Here is a 22,467-nt window from a genome sequence, read left to right on the forward strand (position 1 = left end):
AGCTCGTCCATGTTAGGATGATAGTTTTAAAAAATAATTTTAATTATAAATGTAACTGAACTTTATTGCAGATAATTTTTCTTTTACGACTTTCTAAATCAGTCCTACTACCCTAACAAAATCTCCTTCCAGCATTTTTGCCGATCGTATAACAATCTGTTATGATTGTAATCTAAGGTTCATGTAACTTTACATGCCTCTTAATATAATTATAACATTCTCTATATTGCCATATCTATACCCATCATTTTAATAGCAATATAATATTCTAAGGTGGATATAATATACAACATTATTATGTAATATATAATATATTGAATTGGTTATATATAATGATTAGATATGATTTATGTTAAAGTTTAGATTGCTCACTTATTTCAGTATTATAAATAATGCTAGGGTAAATATCTTTGTTTAGGTATTTGGATTGTTTGCTTAGGAGAGATTCCAGAAAATGTGAAAGGGGTTCAAACATATTTATGGCACTTGTTATGTATTGCAAAATTGCTTTCCAAAAGTAGTTTCTAGTCTAGGAGGGAAAGAAGGAAAGACAGAAATCTCATGGGAACGTGTTCAAAGGCTGCAGAACTCATGCAGGTGTGTATATATTGTTAGTGATATTCATCTAGTTTGTGAAGTAGTTTAGCAGATAATTAACAAAATTTTCCTAATATTCTATGAGAGGAATTCTTTTTTCTTTTTGTTTGGTCATGAGACATTTTGTTGTTACTAAAAACTTGGATGAAAACTTGTTAGTAAGGAAAGTGAAGGTTAATAACTAGTTATATCAGCATAGATTGAGATACTTCATATATCAAAGAAAACTAGGAAAAGCATTTTTGTTTAAATATTTTTAAAAAATAAATTATTAGGACTTTAAGCATTAGGGAAGTATCCAAATAATTTTCCTATGAAGCTAGTGAGATTTCATTCTTGGCAAGCCCTCTGGCTAGGCTGATCTACAGACAATTGAGCAGAATTTGCTTTAATCTGAGAATTTGGAGTGGGTACTTCACTGTTTGCTACTGCTCAGACCCTTGGTAGAACCTCTTTTTCTGCTTTCTTCCTCTCAGTTATGATGATGTCTTGTGATTATGTATATTTTGCAAGGTGTATCTTCTTTTTTCAATAAAGTTTTCTTTCCTTCTAGAAATGTTACCACTTCGTGTTTCAGCGATACCGCCTGGAGCATTATACTGTGACATCGAATTGGCTGGCGTTGGGAACACTCTTCCTGTTTGGGCTCTTATCTTTTTCTCGCTCTGTGGCACTGTTCAGAGGTAGATGTACTGAGAATATCTTAACCCGTACTCACAAGGCACTATACCTTGGGTTTTGCTTGACTCATGATTGTTTAATACAATTCAGCTTAAGCTGCGGGGGGAGGACTTTTCTACAGGGAGAACCTGTGGACTTCATATTAAGATTGGGATGTGACTTCTGTACCTTAGGATTGAAGAGAAGATTGAGAATTCCTTTTAGTGTGATTAACTATAAACGTCTTCTCTATTCTTACTAATTTTTTTTCCTTTTAAAAGATGAATTAAGGAGGCCTTAAACTTAGGATGCAAATTTGGGGCTCAAGTCCCATGATTATATTCTTTCTTATAACCATTATTTGGATCCAGAATATTGAAATGTGGTCAAAGAATGTGAAATTAAAAAGGTGGAAGGGTATAGAGAAGGACAAGAAAGCAAATTATTTCTGGCAAAAACAGGGCCTCTGCTTTAATCATCTTCCTAACTGTAGAGGCGTTTTACACCGTAGAGTGGGCTTCCTGCTGGGGTTGCGGTGTACCTTTCACATGGATCACAGTGGGACATTAACATGCATTATAATTAAATGTCAGAATCTCATCTCCCTCATCTTTGGTTTTCACAAACCCTTCTCCCTTCCAGGGTATCATGGGCCCCTTGATTTGTATCCAGAATTTCACCGAATTGCCACAGACCCAACCATCCACACTGTCCCAGAAGGCCGACCTGTTAATGTCTGTGTAGGGAAAGAGTGGTATCGATTTCCCAGCAGCTTCCTTCTGCCCGATAAGTAAGTTGCCCTTTAATTCTCAGAGTTTTAAATCAAGGTGTAAAAATAGCAATTCTTTGGCAATGTCTTCTTAACTTTTCCTTCATTTTAGATTTTGCACAAGTTTTTGAATGATTTTCCATCTCAGAGAGCTGTGGGACCTGTGCTGAGCACCCATGGCCTGTGTTTGGTAGAATGAGTGCTGTGTCCGGTAATGCACCCTGCACTGCCCTTAACCACAGAGGTCTGGGGACGTCTGAAGACATTTTGGGCTCTGGGCTCCTGCTAGTGGCTCTTCCTGAGGATTCATATTTAAATTTTTATAATTAACTGATATTAATCCACTTTTAAAAGTGGTTTAGAGACTCTAGGTTTCTAGAGTGTTTTTAGAGAAGACATGTTTGTCGTCCGACAGCAGTGAACGTTCTCTACCAATGTATGGACACTGGGAAAGCTGTGGCTAAGACCTCTGTACCACTTTCCTTGGTGCTGTCTGTTGTTGGATGTGATAGCATAGGCTCTGAGTTCCCTTGTATTTGCTTCATTTGGACAGAGAAGAGTCCTGTTTCGGGAAAAGGGAAGTCAGGTTAAGATGAGTCATGTTGCTCCGTTTGGGGACTGGCTTCAGCAGCTTAGCTGGTGGTAGTATCTTTTGATGGATAAAGATCCTGTATCAGTCATTAATGATTAATTAAAACTTGTTTTTTAAGTGTTAACTTTAGCCTTTGCCTTTTACATTTGAAATAGTTTCACAACTAAAGGTACTTTTGAGGATTACTCAGGAACAAAGTACTTTTCCCACAGTGAGTTCTTACATTTCACTCTTTTCTCTACACACCTGATGAATTTGCTTTAATTTTGGTAAGTCCCTCTGATCACAGGTAATTGGCAATAAACTTTGATGTTTCTCTTTTGATGGTATGATCACTATCGCAGATTTCACTGCTAAGAGTTGGTGAAATGGGTTGAGAGACCTCTAGTTGAAAATTTCTCAACGATTTTGGACTGAATTGTGACCTCTGTCTCTATTCTCTCTGGTTGAGGTTTTAGCAGAAACATTTTGTCTCCAAGTGAAATGTTTTTCACATGAAAATTTTTTTTTTTTTGCTTGTGTATTTCAAGTACATTTGGCAATGTGAGCCCCCTGTGTTTTTCTTATTCTCCTTATTTGTGTTTCTGACAGTTGGCAGCTTCAGTTCATTCCATCAGAGTTCAGAGGCCAGTTACCAAAACCATTCGCAGAGGGACCACTGGCCACCCGGATTGTTCCTACTGACATGAATGACCAGAACCTAGAGGAGCCATCCAGATATGTAAGGGCATTATTCTCCTTTTACTACTTTGAAAAGAGTTCTACCCTTAAAATCTGTTGGCATACATAATAGAGCATTGATGAAATGGGACTTTTTTAGAAAGTGATTTCTTTAGGGTGAGGGATATAACGACTTTTGTTGAGAAAGGATGAACAGTATCATTTTTAGTTTCAAATGACCTCCTTTATTTTCCATGTAAAATATATAATTCAACATATTTTCTAAACTAGGCTGGAAAATTTCTTATGTTGAATTCAGATCATCATTTTGAAACACATTCTGCAGCTCTTATCACTCTTTGGTCCATTAAAATGCTTCATGGGGAACTTTCAAATTATAGGTGGACCTTTGACCTAACTATTAGTATACTCTGGTTTTAGCAAGTGGACAGTCAGTGAAGGCTGTTCTCACACTGAGTCCATGAAGCAATATCTGTCAGGGCCGTGCTCTTCTACCCACTCATCTTTACGCACTCGGAGATCCCATGCGGATTTTATTTCAGTTCCTTCGAAAGATGACCCTTTTGTCATTTGATACCTGTAAAATCTTTGATTGTGGAAAAGGTGAGAGCAATAAAGATAATGTTCCTGGTTCCCAGAGACAGTAAAGGACTATTTTGTAGAATTATTAGAAAACACATTTTTTGGCAGCCTGCCTGTTAAAGAAGCATTTAACAATTTAAATGTCAAATACATTTCATTTAGATTTTCTTATGTCATATACTTAAGGTGAAACGTCAGGACTTTCAGTTCTCTTCCAAAGCAAACCTGCGGCCACAGCTGGCTTTCTGTCTCCCGGACTGGGGCAGGTTAGACTTCACGGAGACCCTCAGGGTTTATGAGTGAGATTCTTACTGTGTGAGCTTTCGCTTATAAGCTATGAAAATGGACATGATAAAATACATACTTGGCTTGGCTCCCTGAGAAGGTGACACATATATTCCACTAAGTGACTTATCTTGGAGCTTCCTTCTAACTTAAGCCTCTGATTCCTGTAACAGTGACAATACCCCTGGGCAGTATGTTCTGTTGTTAGTCATTTTTATTTTAGCTGCAGATACTCTCCTGAGAGCAGGCTGTGATGTACAGGGCATCACCATGGGGACACTGGATAGTCAAAAGGGTAGGAGAATACACTGTGATAGGGGGAAGATATAATAAATTCAGAGTGCTGTAGTGACAGCTGTATTTTGGGAAGAGATAGTATAGGGTAGTAAAAAAAAAGAGCATGGACTTTGGAGTCAAGTAGGCCTGAATTCTAGTCCCAACTCTGTTGCCTACCTTGATGACATTGGGCAAATTAGTTAACATCTGTGTTTAACTAATTTCAGTTTCTGTCTGTGAAGTGGGAATAACCATACCTACTTTTGGAGGAAATAATAGGAGATTGGATATCATATCTCTCTGTCATATATAGCATAGTGTCTGGTACATAGATTTTCCCACATATGTTCTTAATTTGGTAATGGTGTATTTGATGGATTAATTTTATTGCTCCCCAACTTGATTTTTATTACAGTCTGTCCAGACTCAGTGTTTTTCTATCCCAGTGACTTTGCTTATCTTGGTGACAGTGCCTGGACTTCCCTTGTCTACCTTCTTATACTATCAAAACTCTTTCTCTCTGAAGCCTTTCCCAACTATTTAAGTCCACAGTGAGCAGTGTCCTTCTTTAAATGCCTTAAATATTTATCTGTATAGCTCATTTAGCCATTTAATTTTGTTGTCTTATGCTATTTAAATATTTCTGATGTGTATGTCATATTTTTCACTATCAGATTGTGAATGCTGTGGAGAGAATGACTGCACCTTATTTCTTTTGTGTTCACCATAGTGGCTAGGATAGTGCTGTATATCTAGTAGTTAGCCTATACATGCTTTCTGACTTGAGAGATGAATATTTATCATTGTTGAGATAGTGATGTTGAGAGAAAGCTGGCTATAAAATCTTCAGTGGCTTACAGGCACATGAAAAAAGCTCAGCATCACTAATTATTAGAGAAATGCAAATCAAAACCACAGTGAGGTATCACCTCACACCAGTCAGAATGGCCATCATCAAAAAGTCTACAAATGGGACTTCCCTGGTGGCGCAGTAGTTAAGAATCTGCCTGCCAGTGCAGGGGACACGGGTTCGAGTGCTGGCCCGGGAAGATCCCACATGCCGCGGAGCAGCTAAGCCCGTGCACCACAACTACTGAGCCTGTGCTCTAGAGCCCGCGAGCCACAACTACTGAAGCCTGCACGCCTAGCGCCCGTGCTCCGCAACAAGAGAAGCTACTGCAATGAGAAGCCCGTGCACCGCAAGGAAGAGTAGCCACCACTTGCCGCAACTAGAGAAAGCCCACGTGCAGCAACGAAGACCTAATGCAGTCTGAAAAAAAAAAAGTCTACAAATAATAAATGCTGGAGAGAGTGTGGAGAAAAGGGAGTCCTCCTACACTGTTAGTGGGAATGTAAATTGGTGCAGCCACTATGGAAAACAGTATGAAGCTTCCTTAAAAAATTAAAAATTGACTTACCATATGATCCAGCAATCCCATTCCTGGGTATATATCCGGAAAACACAGAAACGCTAATTTGAAAAGATACATGCACCCCAGTGCACTATTTACGAACAGCCAAGGTATGGAAACAACCCAGGTGCCCATCAACAGACAGTTGGCTTAAGGAAATGTGGTACACACACACACACACACACACACACACACACACACACACATCCAATTATTGCCATTTGCAGCAACATGGATGGACCTAGAGAATATTATGCTTAGTAAAATAAATCAGACAGAGAAAGACAAATACTATATGATATCACTTATATGTAGAATCTTAAAAATAATACAAATGAATACAAAAACAGAAATAGACTCACAGGCGTAGAAAACAAACTTATAGTTACCAAAGGGGAAAGTGGGGGTGGGGAGGGACAAATTAGGAGTATGGGATTAACAGATACAAACTACTATTTATAAATAAGCAACAAGGATTTACTGTATAGCACAGGGAATTATATCCAATACCTTGTAATAAACTATAATGGAATATAATCTACAAAGAAAAAACAGAATCACTATGCTATACACCTGAAACTAATAAAATATTGTAAATCATCTATACTTCAATTAAAAAAAATCTACAGTGGCCTGTTGTACATTTCTTAAGCTTTGGTCGCAGGTTGTCTCTGGTTAGATCATATTTCCATGTTCTCCACTACCAGATACTGTTAAATTTAAATGACTATATTAGCTTTACCCAAAAGGAGAAGATTTTCTAGAATACCTATAGGAGTCACCAAAATGCTGGCTGGTAAAAGCAAGGACAAACAGGTCCTATATGTATTCTGAGTGTGTAGTGTCTGTCACTGTGCTCATACACCTTTCTGTCTTTGGATTTTCCTGCATGGTGGGGGAAGTGCCCTTCAAATCCAGTCCACTCACCTTTGACACTTTGGAAAGTAGAAGAGACACTTGATGGCTTACTGTGAATTCTACACAAACTATGATCAGGGATTAATTTCTTTCAGTTAACTGTTTAAAAAGGTATTTGTTTTTCTTTGATGATAGAAGTAATGAACACTTGTGTAAAATAATGAAAGCTATCAAAAAAAAATCAGCTATAATCAAATTACCCAAATATTAAACCACTGTTACCATTTTGGCAGTTTTTTCTTTCACTTTTTTCTCTTGCATTCATATGTACATATGTATGTAAATAAAAATCTCAATTATTTTGAAAAATAACGTAGTTCTTTAAGAAATGGTGCCAGGATCAAGACTGTAGTGACCAAATAATTTTGCCCGAAATGTGAGAGCACACGTTGTAGTACATTTATGTTTGTTACTTCTGGTATCAGTCCTGGTTTTAAGTATGGGTTCATTCAAAAAGGCAAAATAATTATGTTCTCTGTCTTTCCTGAGCATGCTAAATAGCAGCATTATTTTTATTTGCCCTTTGGTTCTGAGTGACAGGTTTTAGCCAACTCTTGGCTTCAATGCTAAATGATGTGATCTGTCTCCTATTTCTAGTCTGAGTGGAAACTAAGAAACATGCATGACCTCCTGTATTTCCCTATGCTCTTTTACCTCTGAGTTTATCAAGAATTAGGAGTGAGTGTTTGTAAAGGCTATTGGTTTCTACTGTATTGTTATAACCATACTGCAGCAATAATATTTTTTTGCTGCATATTCTTTCATGATAGATACTGAGTAGCTGTTGAACAGGTGGTATTATTCAATGGTACCTGCCAAGACTTTCTGCCAGAATCAAGGTCTGAATTTAGAAGATACATTCAGTGTCTCCTCTTTACTTCTTGACAAATCCAAATTTTTGTTCACTGTTTCAAGGTGAATGATAACCTTCTGTTTCCAAATCTGGTGTCTGATGTGGGAGCTACTTAGTCAGTGGGTGGAGTTTGGGGTAAAAAACACGCGTTCAGGAGGGATCTTACAGATAAAGACTTTTCCCTGACTTTGACTTAATGCTTAAGCAGATTTTCAGGAAGCTTGTCCATCTGTTACCTTTGGAAAAATAAAACTGGTCATTGATTAATTTTTTTCCCAAATAGTAATATAGTCAGTTCTGCTATAACGTGATATACAATTGCTAAAGATAACTGTGTGGAAAACCACAAGGCTTGTGGGAAAAATGGAGTTAGGGACACAATACTCACAAACTTTGTCAGTGACACATAAAAAAGATAGGAACCTAATAAAAACAGTGGCATAGTTTTATATATGTTAAATGGCGAAAAGTACATAAATGCTACAATAATATGGCAGTTTACCGTGAAGAAGACCTCAGGTTGTTTCTTGAAGTGGCATTGGGAGGGCTGCAGCTTGTGAAATAAGGGTTATTTGAAACATGACAGAAAGCTGTAATACCAAATATTGATGATGTGAATGGGTGTGGCTCATAGCAGGCAGTGAACGGAAGAAGCTGGGAGATACTTGAGTGTGGGCTTGTATGCACTTTGTTTATTTCTGGGCTGATTGGTTCAACTGGGTGTAATTTTCTGGATTCATCTAGTTTTTCTTGTGGATTAAATGACACATAAGCAAACACAGAAATTGAATTATGCTCACATTGTTCCCTAATATATCAGTTGCGTTGGAACAAATTTGCATTTTCAAAACAAGTGTTACAATAGAACTGACTGTATATTCTTTTTCTTCTTTATCCCTGCCTTTACCATTTAACCAATGGGAAGAATTATGGTTTTGGAAGGGAACTTAAGGTATCATAAAGTTTATGATCTCTTCTTTTTATGGGTGAAAAAATTGAGGCTCAGAGAGGTGGTAACCTGCCAAAGGTTAGTCCTAGGATAAGAAACTTGGTTTCAGGATTCTCCAATATTCTTTTCACGCCTCCTCTTACTTCCAAGTTTATACCATGTGGTGTATCACTTGAATATATATTTTCATGCAATGGTTAATTGTTCTTTCATGTAACAGGGCTCAATAGACATCAAGTGGTTGAGCATTACTTTATTTTTGGCTGCGTTGGGTCTTCGTTGCTGCACGCGGGCTTTCTCTAGTTGTGGTGAGCAGGGGCTACTCTTCGTTGTGGTGCGCAGGCTTCTCATTGCGGTGGCTTCTCTTGTTGCGGAGCACGGCCTGTAGGCACGCGGGCTTCAGTAGTTGTGGCTCGCGGGCTCTAGAGCGTAGGCTCAGTAGTTGTGACACATGGGCTTAGTTGCTCCACAGCATGTGGGATCTTCCCGGACCAGGGCTCGAACCTGTGTTCCCTGCATTAGCATGTGGATTCTTAACCACTGCACCACCAGGGAAGTCTGAGCATTACTTTTTTAAGAAGTTACTTTCCATTTCTAGAGCTCTATTACATGTATGCCAGGTACTTTATGTAGTAATCAAAAGAAGTGATTGGGGTCTACTCCCTTTTCTTTTTTCTCTCTTTCTTCTTTTTCTCTCTTTTAATCATTTCTCCTACCCTTACTGGAAGTCCTTATTCGAGGAGAAAATTAATTGCCCTACAGATAGCCTTACTAATTGTTATTAGCCTTGAGTAGCAGAGCAAGCAGATTAAAATTGCTGTAATATGTGCAGTAGAATAAGATTGGAATCCACTCTGAATTTAAGTTAAGGCTGTTCAAAATGCTTCTTTCAAATTAATTCACTAGTATCCATTGTGTTGGCATTTAGAAATGAAGTGATGTTTTCATGATCTTTAGTGATTGAATGACCCCAAGTTTTTACCTGTGAGTTTACATTTTTATAGTGCAGTAAACTTTTACTTGTGAATTTAAAGATTCATTCAATAAATATGTATTTAGCAAGGCTTTATGGGAGACAATAAAACTATATGACAGCCTATGCCTCTGGGTGACAACTACTTTTTAAAATTTAATTTTAGTATATATCAAATGAAAATCCCGAAAAATACTTGAAATCTTTCCCTATCAGATGTTTCCTCCTATGCCCCAGTGTTCCTATTTCAAAAAGAAGGGACTGTCATAGGATAATATTGATGCCTGGCACAATGATGTAGTGGCAAGAGCACTGCGCTGGGAGTTAGGAGAGCCTATGATTCTTTTCTGGAATTCAGTGAAGTATATTTTATTCTTATATGATTTTATGAGTTTCTGAGACCCTTGAAATAGGTTTGCATCTCTCTAATTTGCTGTAACTACATCTGAAATCCAGTTGCAGTGTTTAGATTTCAGCTGGTCCTGTTTTGTAATCAAATATTTCACAGTGGCAAACCTTATCTTGAAATATGATTTCTGGGCCACATGACCTCATGACCAGAGATGGAAGTCTGTCTGCTGTTTCTGTCCCAGAGGAGATGAGTATCTGTGTCATGCTACCTGAGTGTGATGTTTGAGAGTTGAGAAGACATGGCTGCAGACTCTATCCCTGGCAGAATCTCTGCAACAGCTGAAGAGGAAAAGCTGTGAGAATATTTATTATTGCCCAATCCCCTTGGCCCACTCCTCCCCCAACAAAACACACACCTTTTATTATTGATGTCTTGATCTCTGTCTCAGGCCTTTTATTTTCTTTTTAGAGTCTATATTTTTGTTTACATCTGAGGTGGCATTAAATTGTCATCCTTAATATGTAACATCCTTACATCTTCCTGATAAGATGTAAACAATGTGATATCGATTATCAGTAAATTCGTTTGAATTCCCCTCCCACCACCTTTCTTTTTCTTTTGGTTTAGAGGTGCTGATTTTTTATTCTTCAAAGCTTCTAGTGGATTGTTAGAAACTGAAAGAAGTCACATTTCTTTCAAAGTGAGTCTTAAATGCTTGTATTTTACAAAATTTTATACTAAGACATATTTTTAGCTTCGACAGCTGGTTGATATGTAGCCTGTGACTAATGAAATGAAACACATATTTGTTTCACGATCATGTGTTAATGTCACCCTACAATTTTGTTATTTTTGATGCAAGAAAGAATGATTAAATCTTAAGAAACAAAAAAATGAGCTATTTGGTTACAATTTAAGTTAAATTTAAATCCAGCCTTTTGATTTTTGAATTGTATATGATGTGGTTATGGAGTGTGGTCTCAGATTTTGCACTGAGACACTGATAAAATTGAGAGAAGAAACTATTCTTTCTGATTCTCTTAGAACTAAGGGGCAGTAGTCACTTGGTTTTACCAGGGAGTCAAACTGAGAAATCTCAAACTATAAATAGTCACAGTAAAATAGAATATATAGCATGATCCAGAGTCTATGAAGAAAAATCTTTATCTCCAAAGAAAAAAGCCTGGAACATAAACTAACAGGTTGATGTTGATTTTCTTTGGCTGGTAGGATTATAGGTGATTTTTAAAATGCATTTAAAAAATATTTTTATAGTAAATCATATTTTACTTTCATAATTTAAAAAAAATTACCATAGATATCTATAGATTACTATAGATATCAAATCTTTGAAACTACTAAGATCTCTGGTAGGCTTTACAAACAATACTCGGCATGCAGTCAACTGACCTCAGGTTTTTGTCTTTGAGCACAAGAACTGTCGACTCAAAATTGAGAGAGAGATTTTCTATTAAGTAATTTTTGCCTCTTAGCCTTCTGGCCTCTTAAGTCATTTCAGTCATTATATCTAAGACTACTTTTGCTGCTCTTTCTGCAAACTAGATCTAGATTGCTTCAAAGAAATAAATTTGGTTTACCTCTTGCAAGCTATGAGGAAAAAAAATGTTTTTTAAATCTAAAACTAAAAGAAGATGTTGCTGTGACAAAGAAACTATATAAAGTAATATGTTCAATTCTTCCAGACAGGAGGGGAGTTAAAGAATTATGTAAAAATTTAAATAAAATTAAATAGTTTGCCTCTTGTTGAGGTTTGGACAAAAGGCCTTGTCCATCCAGTGAGTGCCGGAGACCACCTGTTGGCAGGTGCATCCCCAGCAGTCCTAGAGCACTGGCTAAAAAGACAATGACCTGTAAAGCTTATCAGCACAATAACAGTAATCTCCAATCTTTTGTCATCTTTTTATTCTTAATTATTTTTAAATGTTTCTTATTTTGTTCCTTCTTTGTTTATTCGTCCACTCATTATTTAACTTTTTATTGTTCTAGACTATGTGCTGAAGATGCAAAGTGACAAAAAACATAGTCTCCTGTCATTTAAGAAAAGTCCCTAACAAATAAAAAAGGAAAGAAAAAATTTATGGGGATAGAAAGGAATTTGGAAAACAATGTAAGAACCAGAAAAAAAAATTTTAACTTCTATAATTAGTGTTCCCTGATAGGTTAAAAGAAAAGTTTGGGGACCATAAAACAAAAACGTATGTTTTGAGAAGGGAACAATCAGAAAATAAGAGTTCCTAGAAATGAAAAACAAGATAATAGAGATTTAAAAAATCAATAGCATGATTAGAGGACAAAGTTGAAGAAATCTTCCATACAGTAACAATACAAAAACAGAACAAAAAACCAAAGAGAAAGAAAATAGGAAAAGGAAAAAAGATCAGAGAATCCAGCATCTAGCTAATAGGAGGTCCAGAAAGAGAGAACAAGTGAAATGGAGAAAAGAAAATTCCCCAAGAAATAATGTGAGAAAATTCCCCAAGAACTGAAGGACATTGCTTTTCAGATTGAAAGACCCCACAGAGTGTACCTAAAATGATGAATGAGAAATGATTCATACCAAGATGTACTAAGTACCAAAAGAAGTCAGCATGTATTATTATTTGATAATTGAAACATCAAGAACTACCAGAAGAAAACATTGAAAGAGTTGTGAGTTGTTGCCTCTGGGAAGTAGGACCAGGGAATAAGAGTGTACTGCTGTTTTTCATAATAAGCTTCTTGTACTACTTAAATTTTGAACTATGCACATACATTATTTTGATAGACCTAAAGATGAATTTAGAAAAAAACATAAATCTTCCCCTCAGAGTTTAGTAGGAGAGACGGTTCTAAAATATTATTCAGTAGTATAATGAGTACCATAGTATGCTGTGGGAGCACAGAGAAAATAGGAAGGACTCTTCCTACTTCTCTATTTGGGGGCAGCTTCACATAAGAGGTGGCAAGGGAGCTGGGTCTTAGAGGAAGATTGAGAGTTCTCTGGCAAAGGAAGGAAAGTATACATTTCCGTCAAAGGGAACAGCACATGCAAAGCCTTGAAATATGAAAAAACATCGAGTGTTCAGGGGAAAAGAAATGGTTTGAAGTTTCTAGATTTTAAGTAATTGTGCAGAGCATTTTTTATTTCTTACTTCCCTGTTTCATTTATTCTCATTATCTATGTGTGTGACTGTGTTCTCTGATAAATTATACATTTATTTAAGGACAAGAGTTCACGTACCTCCACAGTACCTCACTCACATAGGGCTTATACACAGCAGATCATTTAAAAAATTTAACTAAAATACTCAAATAGCCCTTCATTTAGTCTTCTTGAACTGAAGAGAGGCCTCCCCAGACCCTGATAATAGTAGAAATTTAGACTAACTAGGCTTCGAGCACTGTCATTCTTCAAGGTCTGGGTATAGTCCAGTTAGTGTACTAGGTTACAAGCCCCTGGAGGGCAGAGATCATGTCCTTTCCATCGTTGCATCACCCACATGGCCCAGCACTGACAGATACTAATTGAATGAACCTTTTCAGTATTCATTAACAGATGCCAGACTGAAAGAAATAAATGCTTCTGCTTCCTCTTGTTTTAATAGTGAGATCCTTAAATTACCAAAAACCCGGATTTCTATAGCTGTCTCTGCCTGCCTTTAGTAAGGAATAGAACTAAATAGGTTTATGTTACCTACCAAGATGCCTAAACCACTAAAAAGATTCGTATTATTTATTGCCTTAATATCGTAGCATTTACTACAAGACTGGTTAGTTTATTTTTTTAGAAAACAAGGTTGATATTTTCTTTTGATTAATATTGTTTCTATTATTTCTCTTTCAAGTCTCATCAACATGTTCAGTCCTCTCCATTTCTACTCTCATGTTGAAGGATTTTCATGAGTTTTTGGCCATTCAGTTTATATTATTTGAGTTTGTTTCGAGAAAGATATACCCTTCTTACAGAAGTTCAATAGTTCAATCACATATACCATCCCCCCAGATCTTGAGGCTCCTTGCTGCTTTATTTTCATTTTAAAAAACGTTTTATTTTGCAGTAATTACAGATTCACAGGAAGTTACAGAGACAGTACCGAGAAGGGTGCATGTACCCTTCATGCAGTTTCCCCCAGTGAACCTCTAGTATAATTCCGAATCCAGGAAATTGGCACTAGTACAGTTCTGTGCCGCTTTGTCACGTGTATAGATTCATGGCACCACCACTGCGATCAAGGTGCAGAACTCTTCCAGCACCACAAAGATCACCTTTGTACTACTCCTTCCTAGTTACAGCCCACCCTCACCATCCCTAACCCCTGGCAACTGCTGATTTGTTCTCCGTCTCTGTCATTTTGTTATTTTGAGAATTTTATATAAATGGAATTATGTAGTGTGTTACCTTTGAAATTACCTTTTCCCCCTCAGCATAATGCTCTTGAAATCCATCCATACTGTATCAGTAGTTTGTTCCTCTGTATTTCTGAGTGGTATTTGGTGGTATCAATACACTAGAGTTTAACCATTTACCTATTGAAAGACATTTTGGTTGTTTCCAATTTTTGGCTCCTACAAATAAAGCTGTTACAAATCTCTGTGTACAGGTTTCTGTGTGGGTATACATTTTAATTTCTCTGGGATAGATGCCCCAGAATGTGATTGCTGGCTCATATGGGAGGTATATGTTTAGTTTTTTCAGGAACTGCCAAGCTGTTTTCCAGATTGGCTGTACCAGTTCAAGTGATGTGTAGAGATCTTACCTCCTTTTGCATTCCTTTACCCTCCCCTGTTTATAATTGTCTTAAGTATTTCCTCTATGTATATTGAGAACCACTTTGGAACATGTTATAATATTTGCTTCAACCTCTAAACATAATTTAGAAAACTCAAGAGAAGGAAAATCTATTACTTTCATCCATATCCTTACTCTTTCTGTTCTTTCTTCCTTCCTTATCATATGTGATTTCTTCTTTTATCATCTCCATTTTGTTTCACAAATTCCTATAGCCATTCTTTCAGGGTAGGTTTGCTAACAACATATTTTCTTGGTTTTCCTTTATCTGGGAATATCTTTTTTTTTTTAATTGGAGTATAATTAATTTACAATGTTTCGTTAGTTTCAGGTATACAGCAAAGTGATTCAGTTATACACATATATATTTCAGATTCTTTTCCATTATAGATCATTACAAGATGTTGAATATAGTTCCCTGTGCTACACAATAGGTCCTGATGGTTTATCTGCTTTATATATAGTATGCGTATCTGTTAATCCCAAACTCCTAATTTATCCCTCCCCACCCTTTTCCCCTTTGGTAACCGTAAGTTTGTTTTCAATGTCTGTGAGTCTATTTCTGTTTTGTAAATAAGTTCATTTGTATCATTTTTTTAGATTCCACATGTAAGTGATATAATATGATATTTGTCTTTCTCTGACTTACTGCAGATAGTATGATAGTCTTTAGGTCCATCCATGTTGCTACAAATGGCATTACTTCATTCTTTTTTATGGCTGAGTAATATTCCATTGAATAAATATATATGCCACATCTTCTTGATCCATTCAGCTGTCAACAGGCATTTAGGTTGTTTCCATGTCTTGGCTATTGTAGATGGTGCTGCTGTGAACACTGGGGTGCATGTATCTTTCTGAATTAGAGTTTTCATCTTTTCCAGATACATGCCCAGGAGTGGAATTGCTAGATCCTATGGTATTCTACTTTTAGTTTTTTTAAGGAACCTCCATACTGTTCTCTATAGTGGCTGCACCAATTTACATTTCCACCAACAGTGCAGGAGGGTTCCCTTTTCTTCACATCCTCTCCAGCATTTATTATTTGTAGACTTTTTGATGATGACCATTCTGACCAGTGTGCATCTGGAAATGTTTTGCTTTCCCCTTGATATGGAATTCTGGTTGACAATTTTTTTTCATTTAACACTTGAAAAATATTATGCCCCTTCCTCTGACTTCCATGGTTTCTGATGAGCAATCTGTTGTCACCCTACTTGTTTCTCCCCTGTAGGTGAGGTGTCATTTTTCTCTGGCTGCTTTCAAGAGGTTTTCTTTGTTTTTAGTTTTTAGAAGTTGAATTATGATATGTCTTAGAGTGTATTTCTTTGAGTTTAGTCTGTTTGGGGTTCACTCAGCTTCTTGATTCCATAAGTTTAAGTCTCTTGCCAAATTTGGGAAGCTTTTGGCCGTTATTTTAGTACTTTTTCAGCCCTGCCCTCTTTCTTCTGTCCTTCTGGGACTCAATGACATTAGTGTTAGCTCTTTCGTTACAGTTCCACAGGCTCCTGAAGCTCTCTTCTCCTTGTTTTTTTCTCTAGTCCTTTTTCTTTCTGTTATTCAGATTATATAATTTTATTATTCTGTTTTCTTTTTTTTTTAACATCTTTATTGGAGTATAATTGCTTTACAATGGTGTGTTAGTTTCTGCTTTATAACAAAGTGAATCAGTTATACATATACATATGTTCCCATATCTCTTCCCTCTTGTGTCTCCCACCCTCCCTATCCCACCTCTCTGGGTGGTCACAAACCACCGAGCTGATCTCCCTGTGCTATGCGGCTGCTTCCCACTAGCTAGCTATTTTACGTTTGGTAGTGTATATATGTCCATGCCACTCTCTCACTTTGTCACAGCTTACCCTTCCCCCTCCCCATATCCTCAAGTCCATTCTCTAGTAGGTCTGTGTCTTTATTCCTGTCTTACCCCTAGGTTCTTTATGACCTTTTTTTTTTTTTTCTTTCCTCTGATTCGTCTGTTCTGCTGTTTAACACATGTACTGAGCTTTTAATTTCAGTTCTTGTCCTTTTTATTTCTAAAATTTCCATTTGGTTCTTCTTTACTTCCTCTGTTTCTTTGCTGTGAGTTTTTTTTTTTAACTTTTTATTTTATATTGGAATATAGCCGACTAACAACATTGTGATAGTTTCAGGTGCACTGCTGTGACTTTCTATTCTTTTGTTTCAGCATGTTTGCGATTGCTCATTGAAGCATTTTTATCATGGTGGCTTTAAAATCTTTGTTAGATAATTTTAACATCTCTGTCATTTCTATGTTGGAGTTTGTTTGTTGTCATTTGTCATGTCTTGAGATCTTCCTTTCATTGAAACCTGGACATTTTGAGTATTATGAAACTCTGGATCTTATTTAAAGCTTCTGTTTTAGCCAACTTCCTCTGACCCTACAGTGATGGGAGAAAGGGTGTGTTGCCTTGTTACTGCCAGATGGGGATGGAAGTCCAGGTTCCCCCCTTGGCCTCCATTGACACCTGGAGCTGGACAGGAGTGTTTGTTACTGCTGGATGGCAGCAAGAGTTCATGCTCTCTACTAGGCTTATACCGATATCGCCTTGCTGCGAGGGGCAGGGGTGCCTTGTCACTGCTCTCCACATAGCCTTGACTGATGTCATTGGAGGGGGGTGGCCTCATTACTGTTGGACAGTAGTGAAAGTCCTGACTCTCCACTAGGCCCTCTCTGACACCACCTCAGCATGTAAGAGGACGGGTGCCTCATTACTGCCAGGTAGCTGGGAGTCCAGGCTGCCTGCATGGTTTCCACTGTTGCCACAGGGTGGTGAGGGAGAGGGGAAGCTTGTTACTGCCCAGCTCCCTACTTGGTCTTTTCTGACACCATCCACGCTGGGAGGAGGGGTCCCTCTTACAGCCTGATGAAGGTGGAAAGCTGGGCTCTCCACTGGACATTTACTGGCAGAGGTATGTGTGGAATGACATGTTTTTGATGGCGTGTTGGCCAGTATGTTAGGTTTCTGAAGAGAAACAGAGATCAATAGAATGTGTGTATATGCATGCATGCATGTATGTATGTGTGTGTGTTTGTGTGTATTAGAGAGAGATTGATTTAAGGAATTGACTCACAGTTGTGGGAGCTGGTAAGTCTGAAATCTGCAGGGTTGATTGGTGGACTCTGGTTTTTTATTTGTCACCTTCTTTTAACATATTAGATTAAATGCTTCATTGATGTTTGAGGCCATAGGTTTTTATTTCTAATTCTCTTCTCTGTTTTCTCCTTATAGACTAGTGAGTTCTTGGCAAGGGTCAGGATACATCTCACCAAGACCAGAGTGAATGTGCTTAGAAAAACTTCCAACTAAATAAAGAAAATTTTAAACTAAAATCTGAAGGAGGAAAAAAACACCCAGAGAAAATCATAAAATCAGACACTCTAGTCCAAAAGATGTGATATTAAAACACACACATTCACTCTGGTCTTGGTGAGATGTATCCTGACCCTTGCCAAGAACTCACTAGTCTATAAGCCATAATTCAGAAATACAGTCCTGTGATTTGACTCCATTGTTTATATCCTGCTGTTCATTTCCCTTATCTTTCTCTTCCAAAATCCCAACCTTTAGCTTGGACAGAAATTGAAAATATCATCTCTTGGTTACAAAGACCTTCAGTATACTATCTGTGACCTCAGAGTCACTTAAGATACAGTGTCGCTTTCTTCTGTTGTTTGTTTCTGATGTGAGTTGGCAGAGCTTAGTGTTTGCCAGATTTGTGTCTTAGCTGGTTCCCTATCAAGTTTGATGTATTGCAGGAAGACAGAATACTTCTCTACTTTTCTGTTAACTATGTTAGGTCTGTTTTCACATGGATGCTTCTGAACTCCCCAGTCAGGGTCATGTACAGAAACTCTCATTCAAAGCCTGGGGGCCACAGCTGCTTCACATAAGTTAGTCTCTTCCACCTGGCCTGTCTGGCTCTCTTACACCTGTGAGTGAGCATTTGCCATTCCTGTAATGCCACTCTTTTCTGCTGCCTTTCCTCCAGATAGTCTGCCAAACCACTTTTCAAACTACAGATCTTGTTCTCTACAGGAGTTCTTGCAGATTGAGCAAAGGAGAGCGTCTTAATATTTCTTTTTATTTTGTTATTGTGACATGATTTTCCCATGGCTCTTTACCCTCTCCAATCCCCTATTAATTATGCACCATCCATTTCCCTTTAAAAAAATCTAAAAATCTTAATCTTTAAAAAAATCCGGGCTTCCCTGGTGGCGCAGTGGTTGAGAATCTGCCTGCTAATGCAGGGGACACGGGTTCGAGCCCTGGTCTGGGAAGATCCCACATGCCGCAGAGCGGCTGGGCCCCTGAGCCACAATTACTGAGCCTGCGCGTCCGGAGCCTGTGCTCCGCAAGAAGAGAGGCTGCGATAGTGAGAGGCCCGCGCACCGCGATGAAGAGTGGCCCCCGCTTGCCACAACTAGAGAAAGCCCTCGCACAGAAACGAAGACCCAACACAGCCATAAATAAATAAATAAATTAATTAATTAATTAAAAAAATCCATTTATAGCCACCCTTCAATTATCTATGTTAGTAGAAACAGCAGTACATAAATAACCCCTACTCCTGAATATATTTTGCTATTAATATTTTGAGAATTCACAAAATTTCAAATAAACTAACAAAGTTACCCATTGAAACCCAGCATAAGAATCACCAGAAAATTATCACCTTTCCCAGTCTGTTTCCCCTACCTCTGTTTTCCCAACATTCATGTACAGAACAAGTTATATAATTTCATAGGTTGATGCAAATATTAACCTAGGCAGAGCTTCATTTATTCAATTTATATCCTTTTGAATGGGTGATGAAAACAACTGTGAAAGCCTTGAATTTAAAAACCTTTTCTTCTTGGAACGCAAAATATATACCAGGAACTGATAATAATGTCAATCAACTGATTAAGCAGAGAAAATTATAATAGAAAAATTTGTGAGCATGTTTTGCCAACTCTGGATGATTAAATAACTTTCTGTTACTTTTTATTTCTACTTTGGCATAATTGCTTTGTTCTCTTGGCTGAATGGCATTTAAAGTTTATTCATCTGGTATTGTCCATCTTAGGTAGTGAGCTCCTAAAGGGTAGGTATCTATCTATATGTTTGTCTTCCTCTGGTCTTCTTTTAAATTACAGTGACAATATAAAAACCTTAAAGAAAAAATGGAAATTTTTGACAAAAATGGTGTATAGCTTTTTTTTTTTTTTTTAATTTATTTATTTATTTATTTATTTTTGGCTGTGTTGGGTCTTCGTTTCTGTGCCAGGGCTTTCTCTAGTTGCGGCGAGCGGGGGCCACTCTTCATCGCAGTGCGCGGTCCTCTCACTATCGCAGCCTCTCTTGTTGCGGAGCATAGGCTCCAGACGCGCAGGCTCAGTAATTGTGGTTCACGGGCCCAGTTGTTCTGCGGCATGTGGGATCTTCCCAGACCAGGGCTCGAACCCGTGTCCCCTGCATTGGCAGGCGGATTCTCAACCACTGCACCACCAGGGAAGCCCTGGTGTATAGCTTTTTGTATATATGACTCAACTTAAGTAGAAGTTTTCTGAAAGTTGTGTGATTTATTTTTCTTTTTTTCCCCAATTTAGCACTTAATAGACTTTTCTTAAAGAGGGTAGTGATAGTGACTTCAGTCATAAAAACTGATGAACTTCATTCTATATTATAGATGTAGTCTTAAAATATTTTATATAAACTGATATTTTTAAAAATCAAATTTACAGGGAATTCCCTGGTGGTCCAGTGGTTAGGACTCGGCACTTTCACTGCTGAGGGCCTGGGATCGATCGATCCCTGGTAGGTGAACTAAGATCCCACAAGCCGCATGGCGGGCAAAGGAAAAAAAAATCAAATTTACAGAAGAAACCTTGAATTTGCTGTTGTAAAACAAAAGAAACAGTCTCCCATGATTTCTCAGTTTTCTGAAAATGCATTTTGTACAAAATAGTAGGTTTGTTTATATTGAGATATGTTCTTGAGAACTAAGAGATACGTAGATTGGGCTTCACTGAGTGGCACTACCACTATCCTGGGTATTCACCCGCCTGTACGTTGATAAAGCCCTTGGAATTGAAGAAGCTCTGCAAAAATTTAACATTTTTTCAAGCACACAAGCCCACAAAATTTCCCTAACCCTTTACATATTTAACAATGTCAGAATAACAATGATAATATCTTGGCTTTAAATAGCTTCTTGACTATTTAAGGAGTTCAGAGAACTGAATGATCTCATTTTGCCTTTGCCATTCCTGACAAATATGTATCTTCAACTATGTTCAGTGCTAGTAGTAACATAGACCTTCTAATTGCCCATGTCTTGGCAATATGAAAAGCAGACCCTGTGTATTTGTTACCTCTAGTATAGGGATGTCTTTCAATATGAAAATACATCTAATGATGAACAGCAGTAGTTTGAGAAGAGTAGAATCAGCAATGTGGAGTATATTTACAATTATAATGAATTTATTTTCTCTACAGTGATCCTTAGAGTTGAGAGGGATTTTAGTGGTTTGTAGTCTAAACCCTTTGAAGAGATGGTAAAACCTCTGAGGCTAGGTTAAGAACTTCCCTAAATCACAGAGCTAGAGCTAGAGGTAGAGTATTTAGAGGTCCCATTTCTTGACATGCATGGTAATATTAGACAGGTTTAAATAAGAAGAGCTCTTAGTTGGGGGCAAGGTTCAGAGCATTATTCTGCTTTTCTATTGGTGTCATTTCAGAGAGTTAGCTGTTTCAAATACTTGTTTGTTTTATGATTCCTTGCTGGCATAATCCACATCTAATTATAGTAGGATTATATACAATAGGATTTCTTTACACATTTATATTTTTTATAATGAAATGTTGTGGCTAAAACGGAGTCAAAAGATATCTTCTCAGAGAAATTCTTTACATGCAGAAAGTTCTGCAAGCTTGTAGAACTGGACTTAGTTGTCTCTAACATCTTGTCTATGAATTGAGAATAAGCAAGGAGTATCCATGTGGAGTTTTGCTTTACTCTTTTTTTTTTTTTGGCTGCGTCGGGTCTTAGTTGCGGCATGCAGGATCTTTGTTGAGGCATGGGGATCTTTTATTGTGGTGCACGGGCTTCTCTCTAGTTGTGGCATGCGGGTTTTCGCTTCTCTAGTTGTGGCGCGCAGGCTCCAGGGCGTGCAAGTAGTTGTGGCACACGGGCTTAGTTGCCCTGCGGCATGTGGGATCTTAGTTCCCTGACCAGGGATTGAACCCGTGTCCCCAGCATGGTAAGGTGGATTCTGTACCACTGGACTACCAGGTAAGTCCCTGGTTTACTCTTTTTTTTTTAAAAATAAATTTATTTATTTTATTTATTTATTTTTGGCTGCTTTGGTTCTTTGTTGCTGTGCATGCTTTCTCTATTTGCGGCGAGCGGGAGCTACTCTTCGTTGTGGTGCGCGGGCTTCTCACTGCAGTGGCTTCTCTTGTTGCAGAGCACGGGCTCTAGGCACGTGGGCTTCAGTAGTTGTGGGCTCAGTAGTTGTGGCACACGGGCTTAGTTGCTCCACAGCATGTGGGATCTTCCTGGGCCAGGGCTCGAACCCATGTCCCCTGCATTGGCAGGCGGATTCTTAACCACTGTGCCACCAGGGAAGCCCCTTGGTTTACTCTTAAATGTGATTCTTCTGTTCATTTTCTGTGTTCTTTGTGTTCTCTAATCCCCTTCCCAAGGGCAGGAATGCATTCATATATCTGAAGGGAGTTACATATTCTGTTCACAGTAGTGGGATCCCAGAAT

The 22,467-nt window shown here is 37.9% G+C and overlaps 1 protein-coding gene across 9 annotated transcripts in view; it reads left to right on the plus strand.

Moving 5' to 3' along the window:
* ALG9 (ALG9 alpha-1,2-mannosyltransferase) overlaps positions 1-22,467 on the plus strand; it is a 96,538-nt gene that overhangs the window by 30,314 nt on the left and 43,757 nt on the right. For 8 of the 9 annotated variants that reach the window (XM_007172965.2, XM_007172964.2, XM_057552461.1 and 5 more), the window contains 3 exons: positions 1,151-1,280; positions 1,900-2,047; positions 3,210-3,339. In XM_007172965.2, the coding sequence (XP_007173027.2) occupies positions 1,151-1,280; positions 1,900-2,047; positions 3,210-3,339 (408 nt within the window). Of the gene's footprint in view, positions 1-1,150; positions 1,281-1,899; positions 2,048-3,209; positions 3,340-5,116; positions 6,239-22,467 lie in introns of those variants that run through there. The other variant, XM_007172967.2, reaches the window with a different exon arrangement.

Source organism: Balaenoptera acutorostrata, chromosome 9 (genome assembly GCF_949987535.1).
Source record: "Balaenoptera acutorostrata chromosome 9, mBalAcu1.1, whole genome shotgun sequence".
NCBI classification, from domain to species: Eukaryota; Metazoa; Chordata; class Mammalia; order Artiodactyla; family Balaenopteridae; genus Balaenoptera; species Balaenoptera acutorostrata.